This window comes from Scardinius erythrophthalmus, assembly GCF_964197995.2.
Source record: "Scardinius erythrophthalmus genome assembly, chromosome: 13".
In the NCBI taxonomy this organism is placed as follows: Eukaryota; Metazoa; Chordata; class Actinopteri; order Cypriniformes; family Leuciscidae; genus Scardinius; species Scardinius erythrophthalmus.
The window spans coordinates 391,382-398,881 of NC_138233.1; the positions used below are offsets into that span (position 1 = coordinate 391,382).

The 7,500-nt window shown below is 43.6% G+C and overlaps 1 protein-coding gene across 1 annotated transcript in view; it reads left to right on the top strand.

Moving 5' to 3' along the window:
- The window catches only part of LOC308701303 (limbin-like), a 61,045-nt gene extending 54,971 nt beyond the window's left edge, over positions 1–6,074 (top strand). The window contains exon 17 of the mRNA XM_081383516.1: positions 5,131–6,074. Within this exon, the coding sequence (XP_081239642.1) occupies positions 5,131–5,743 (613 nt within the window). The 3' untranslated portion in view covers positions 5,744–6,074. The remainder of the gene's footprint in view (positions 1–5,130) is intronic.
- Positions 6,075–7,500: the final 1,426 nt, after the last annotated feature.

The following is a 7,500-nucleotide window of genomic DNA, read 5'->3' on the forward strand; positions in this document are numbered from 1 at the left end:
ATCTCCACTACTCCAATACTCCAATACCCCAATACTCCACTACTCCAATAATCCAATACCCCAATACGCCAATACTCCACTACTCTACTACTCCAATACCTCAATACCCCAATACTCCAATACCCCAATACTCCAATACTCCAATACCCCAATACTCCACTACTTCAATACTCCACTACTTCAATACTCCACTACTTCAATACTCCACTACTCCAATACCCCAATACCCCAATACTCCACTACTCCAGTACTCCAATACTCCAATACTCCAATACCCCAATACTCCAATACTCCACTACTCCAGTACTCCAATACTCCAATACCCCAATACTCCAATACTCCACTACTCCAATACGCCAATACTCTACTACTCCAATACCCCAATATTCCAGTTCCCCAATACTCCAATACCCCAATACTCCAATACTCCAATACCCCAATACCCCAATACTCCAATACCCCAATACCCCAATACTCCAATACTCCACTACTCTACTACTCCAATACCCCAATATTCCAGTACCCCAATACTCCAGTACCCCAATACTCCACTACTCCAATACGCCAAAACTCCACTACTCTACTACTCCAATACCCCAATATTCCAGTTCCCCAATACTCCAATACCCCAATACTCCAGTTCCCCAATACTCCAATACCCCAATACTCCAATACTCCAATACTCCAATACCCCAATACTCCACTACTCCAATACGCCAATACTCCACTACTCCAATACCCCAATATTCCAGTTCCCCAATACTCCAATACCCCAATATTCCAGTTCCCCAATACTCCAATACCCCAATACTCCAATACTCCAATACTCCAATACCCCAATACTCCACTACTCCAATACGCCAATACTCCACTACTCCAATACGCCAATACTCCACTACTCTACTACTCCAATACCCCAATATTCCAGTACCCCAATACTACAATACCCCAATACCCCAATACCCCAATACTCCAATACCCCAATACCCCAATACTCCAATACCCCAATACTCCGATACCCCAATACTCCACTACTCTACTACTCCAATACCCCAATATTCCAGTACCCCAATACTCCAATACCCCAATACTCCAATACCCCAATACCCCAATACTCCAATACTCCAATACTCCAATACCCCAATACTCCAATACCCCAATACTCCAATACTCGTGCACTGGGTTGGTATTCGATTTACAATTTTGGGATTCGAATATTCGGTTGTTGTTTGTTCGCACTTGGCGTCATCCCCCTCGAAACGGTTCGCATTCGCGCTTGAATATGTTTACACGATCAAATCTGGCGAAATACAATACTCTTTTTGGTTACACTTTATTTTAAGGTGTCTTTGTTACAGTGTAATTATATATTTAAGTACTGAGTAATATTAATTAACTATATGTTAACAGCATAACAATACTATTGATCAGCATTACCAAACGTGGACGTTTTCCACTAGAAACAAACATTGATGTATTATTTTAATTTAATACAGTGCAGCTGCTTTGATACAACCTGTGTTGTGAAAAGCGCTATATAAATAAACTTGACTTGACTTGACGTGATGGCGGCGCGCATGGACGCAGCGGCTCTTTGCTCTCCTGTTTGGTGTTTTGTTTGGGGGGTTTATATTTGTTTTCGTATTTGTTTGTCAACACATGCAACCCAAATATTGCCTACGAACGTCAGGACTTAATCGAGGATGGATTTCAGTGTAAACAAACTGTCACAAGTGACTTTCAGCGGACTCACAATATCCCGGAGGACATAGCGAGAACACCAGGATCTCTGTGGATTGTTTTCGGATCCAGCGGACGACGCAGGCGGCGGAAGGAGAGGAAACAGAAACGAGGCCTACTTATTCGACTACGTAAACAACTGTTTAAACCATCGCTTCCGAGCATCTTTCTCACCAACGCCAGGTCAATAACTCACAAAATGAATGAGTTGGAGCTGCAAATTGCAACAAATTGTCCTGTTTGGGATTGTTGTGTGATGTTAATAACCGAAACACGCAAATTCCCGACGCTGCAGTTCAACTAACGGAACGTACTATCCACCGACAGGACAGAAATACTCGGCTAAGAGCAGAGGGGGCTTACAGGGCCATACCCCTTCCTCAGTTGGGACAGTCAGATCAAAGAGGGATCAAACGCGCCAAAAAGTCTTATAAAAAGAAAATTGAGGACCATCACAGACAAAAACCAAAGAAGAGTGTGGCAGGGAATTAAAAACATCACCAATCACAAGAACGATAACCACATCCTTCACATACACTGATGCTTCACTGGCTGAGGAACCGAACCATTTCTTTGCCCGCTCGGAGGGTAAGCAACCCACCACATTTCCAGCACTTCCACAACCTCTGGCACCTGCCATCTCACCCTACAGGAATACAAGGTGAGATGAGTGCTCAAAACAGTAAATATAAGGAAGGCTGCTGGCGCGGATGGTGGAGTACTCCAAGCCTGTGCCAACCAGCTCGTTGGGGTCTTTATAAAGATCTTCAACCTCTCACTGACATCAGCCATCATCCCACCGTTTAAAATCTGCGACCATCATCCCTGTTCCTAAAAAAGCATCCACCAACAATTTGAACGACTATAGACCGGTTGCACTAACACCAATAATCATGAAGTGCTTTGAGAGATTGGTTTTACTGTACATAAAATCCAGCCTTCCCCACAACTTTGCATATAGAGCAAATAGGTCTGTAGAGGATGCCATCACCATAGCTCTCCACACTGCACTTAACCATCTTGAGCAGAAGGGAACCTGTGTAAGAATGCTCTTCATAGATTACAGTTCAGTGTTCAATACAATTATCCCAGACATTCTAGTCAGCAAATTGACTGAACTGGGCCTCTCTTCTTCCATCTGCTCCTGGATAAAGGACTTCCTCACTAACCGCCCACAAACTGCTAATCTTGGCCCTCATCTCTCTTCCACATCACGCTCCGCACCAGCTCTCCACAAGGCTGTGTACTGAGCCCTCTACTGTACACACATGACTGCACTCCCATTCATTCTACCAACAAAATAATCAAATCTCGGGAGAGGATGAATCAGCCTACAGAGATGAAGTCCAGAAACTCGTGGTGTGGGGCTCTGCTAACAACTTGTCTTTGAACACCTCAAAAACAAAAGAGCTCATTCTTGACTTCAGGAGGCGTAGCGCGAGCCCCACTCTATATCAATGGGGACTGTGTGGAGAGGGTCCACACCTGTAAGTTCCTGGGAGTCCACTTATCCAACGACCTCTCTTGTTCTGCAAACACCACTGAAAAAATCTAAAAGGGGCCGCAACGGTAACCCTTCCTTAGGGTGCTAAGGAAAAACAACCTAGAGGGTATCAACCTGCTGGTGTCCTTTTACCGCTCTACCATCGAGAGCGTGTTAGTGTACGGCGTCTCAGTGTGGTTCTCCTGTCGCAGTGCAGCAGATGAGACGCCCTCCAAAGGAGAATAAATACAGCCCAGAAAATCAGAGGCTGCTCACTACCATCCCTGGAAAATATTGCTTGCTCCCACTATCTATTAAGGGCCAAAAACATTATCAAGGACACATCACATCCAGGACATCACCTGTTTAATCTTCTGCCATCAGGCGGACGGTACTGGTCCTTGAGAACAAGCGCCAAACACTTACAGGACCGTTTCTGTCCAGTTGCCATCCGGACTCTAAATTCAAAAATGCACTAAAGGCAAAGTATGTCAATGTGAAATATCATCACGTGAATTCTGTATGTACTTGTAAAATTGTAAGTGGTTATATGTTTGTCTTGTAAACACTAGTCAGGAGTAGTGTTCCTTAATTTCATTGTATGCAAATACAATGACAATAAAGGCTTCAATTCAATTCATATACCCTGGCCGTTTTTATTAGGATGGACAGTTGAAGGAACCCAAACTCGTTATACTTAATAAATATATTTTCTTCTTCTTCGCCTACTAAAGTGTTCCTGCAAATGGAGTATTCTCGGTGTAGAGCGCACAACTACATGAGCTCGTGTTTTGGGTTACGTTGCGTTGCTTTGACAATGTGGAAAATAGAATAATAGAAACAAAATGCATTATCCTTTTTACCCGTTATTTAGGGCTGTGTCAGTAACCTTGACGACGCACCGCCGCGGTGATCCGCCAAAACACGTGTTTTTGTATGTGAATGCTGTTTAACTGTTTTACATGAATATTATGACAGGAGTGGAGCACAAAGCTCTGTTTACTAAATAAATAATAGGTTAGCCATTCAGTGTTACATCGCAGCCATGGAAAACATCTGGATTCATGAGGAATGAGAGAGTTGTGCGTGAGCTCATAAATGTAAGCTTTGTTTTCTGCGATCCGGTCTCCCGATTATCAGCAAATTTAACAGTATTCCACTCGTTATTCCACTGGTCTCATTTTCCCAAATCTTCACTCATGTCTCACTCGTTTTCGCAGGGGATTCTAAACATTTATTCCTTTGGTTTGCTTTTAATTAGGCCTATTATAAGCCTACCTTTTTACTTGCACGTCAAATTCTTTTTAACACAGTTTGTGCTTGTTATTAGACGTTTCACACACGTGGGGGATTTTAGTTTCGCTTTCTCTGTCAGCCCAGAATCAAACATAGCTGTTACGAAATAAATGTTTGAGCCTCGTTTACTATTATTTTTTATTTTCCTCCGAAGCTTCAAATATTCGGTGTTGATTACTACCGAATCTTCGAAGCTCAAAAAATGGTATTCGGACCAGCCCTACTGTTAGTGTTGTGTAAATGTGTCGGTGTTGTGTAAGTGTGTCTGTGTTGTGTAAGTGTGTCGGTGTTGGGTAAGTGTGTCGGTGTTGTGCAAGTATGGTGTAAGTGTGTTGGTGTTGTGTAAGTGTGTCGGTGTTGTGTAAGTGTGTTGGTATTGTGTGTGTCGGTGTTGTGTAAGTATGGTGTAAGTGTGTTGGTACTGTGTAAGTGTGTTAGTACTGTGTAAGTGTGTCGGTGTTGTGCAAGTATGGTGTAAGTGTGTTGGTGTTGTGTAAGTGTGTCGGTGTTGTGTAAGTGTGTTGGTATTGTGTGTGTCGGTGTTGTGTAAGTATGGTGTAAGTGTGTCGGTGTTGTGTAAGTGTGTTGGTATTGTGTATTGTGTTGTTCAGGTTACTAAAGAAGCGTCAGAAGCTCCTTGACAAGTTTTTGTGTGGCGGTTCTGGAAACGTTCATGAGACTCGCAGGAGACGCCGGCGCTTACGAAACATTCCCGTGCCGGAACTGGAGGAGGCAGAGCCGGAGGCGGGCCACGGGACGAGGGATAATGAGGGGGCGTGGCCTGTGGGTGTGACTAAGCACAGTCTCGTCTCCATGAGGAATGATGAGGAGTGGCCTGTGGGCGAGGCTCAGGACAGTACCATGAGGGATTGTAATGAGGAAGCGTGGCCTGTGGGAGTGGCTAAACACAGTCTCGTCTCCATGATGGATGGTAATGAGGGGGCGTGGCATGTGGGCGTGGCTCAGGACAGGGCCATGAGGGATGATAGTGAGGGGGCGTGGCCTCTGGGCGTGGCTCAGGACAGTACCATGAGGGATGAAAGTGAGGGGGCGTGGCCTGTGGGCGTGGCTAACCACAGTCTGGTTTCCTCAGAACGCTTGTTTGTTTTCCGCTGCGCTCCTCCTTCAGCGCCGCTGCAGACACAGAACACTCGCTCACGCAAGAAAAAACGCAACTTCCTGAACTTTAAGAAAGCCAGTGTGGCTCCTCAACAACACACATGACGACTACACTGCAAGGCATCATGGGAATATAATTACATCAGTGTCTTTCTCTGTATATATTGTTGTTTTATTATTATCTTTTATCGCTAAAGGGTTAGGGTTAGAGCTGCTAAAAGCTGATTGGTTGTTTCCAGTTTGCATCCAATGACATCGTGTTTGTTTCTTTGTCAATCATTTTCCTTCCATTTCCTTCAAATTGAAAGTCCTTTGACTTGCAGCTTCATATTTACACTATTTTTATTGAAGAGAAAAAGGTTTTCTAATCAACTAAAAGATTGATCAGTTGAAAAGGGCTATGAAATTAAATCTGTATTTTATTTCTGAGACTCGGATTCGTCTCGTTTGGTTTCTGTGTCAGTGTGTGTTTTATATGAACTCAGACTACAGAAAGTTTCTGGAAAGGAGTCATTTATTTAAAAGGTTTCAGAAATATAATCTGTGCTTTGATCTGAACATCTTTTCAGATAGATAGACAGATATATACACACACACACACACACTCTCTCTCTCTCTCTCTCTCTCTCTCTCTCTCTCTCTCACACACACCTGTCTGTGCTTGTACCCATGTAACCATATTTTAGCCACATGGAAGTGAAACAGCCGCTGTGAAGCCAAACCCCTCATGGAAGAAGAACGTCATCATGGGAACTGGGAGCTCGTCAGGATCAACTGAACGCTGGATCTTCAAATGAATGTGAAGTTCGCGTCATAGACTCTTTAAAACACCTCCAAGAGTTCCTCACGCCGGTCAGTTATCGAAAACACATCTATGGAAGGGTTAGGGTTAGGGCTTGCATTTGTATGAGCTGAAATTCAACATGGTTGAATATTTAAGCTGTGAATATTTCAATTCAAAACATTTCACAGACATTTTCATGATTAAAAAATCAATAATTCATATTCACCTTTCAGATTTCACTTCCAAAATGTTCATTCTGTTTAAAATACAATATTAATACTATAATATTCGACAGGCAATTTTCAGTCCATTTTATTTCGCCTTACAGATTCGCTTCCACAAATTCACTGGTTCAAATTCGACATTGCACATCCGGGAACGGCAGGAATATCAGTAGATTGCCGATTGATGATCTCTAAGCTGTTAGTCGTCCTCACCAGCAGGGGCGCGAGAGCAGCTGTTGACGGAGAGACTCATTGGGTGCTTCTCAATATCCATCCTCGTCTCCTCTCTCCTCCGTCCTCCATCCTATGACCCGGAAACCGATCGAGCTCAGCCATCTTGAAGGACATCTCAATTCTCTAATTGCACCGTGAGGAGTCGAGGATAGAGGAGTGAGGAGGCTTCCAGAGGAGTCATGAGCGAGGATACACAGATGCATCCTATGCGGAAGAGTTTTATCGACTAAAACGTGACGCACGTATAAATTCTCCTCCCCCTTCACATCGGTCACAATAATTTTGATTTATACTTTACTTTTGCAGTTTATATAAACCACACACCTCACATATTTCAACAGGGTATCTTTCTTTATTATTATTTATTATGAATTTCTTAAATAAACAAATTTCAACAACATGAGGGCAGATCCTCTGAGCGCTGCTGATGACGCGGTCAAGTGACGCTTGAGTGATCAAGGATTCCAAAGTATAAAAAAAGCTTTCATTCGATTCCTCCGTCCTCGCGTCTTTTCCTTGCAGCCTTCCCTCGCATCCTACAGGGGGCGGAGCTGAGACGCGAGGAAAGGAAGCGAGGAGAGGAAACGAGGATGCACAAATAAGAATTGAGAAGCACCCAT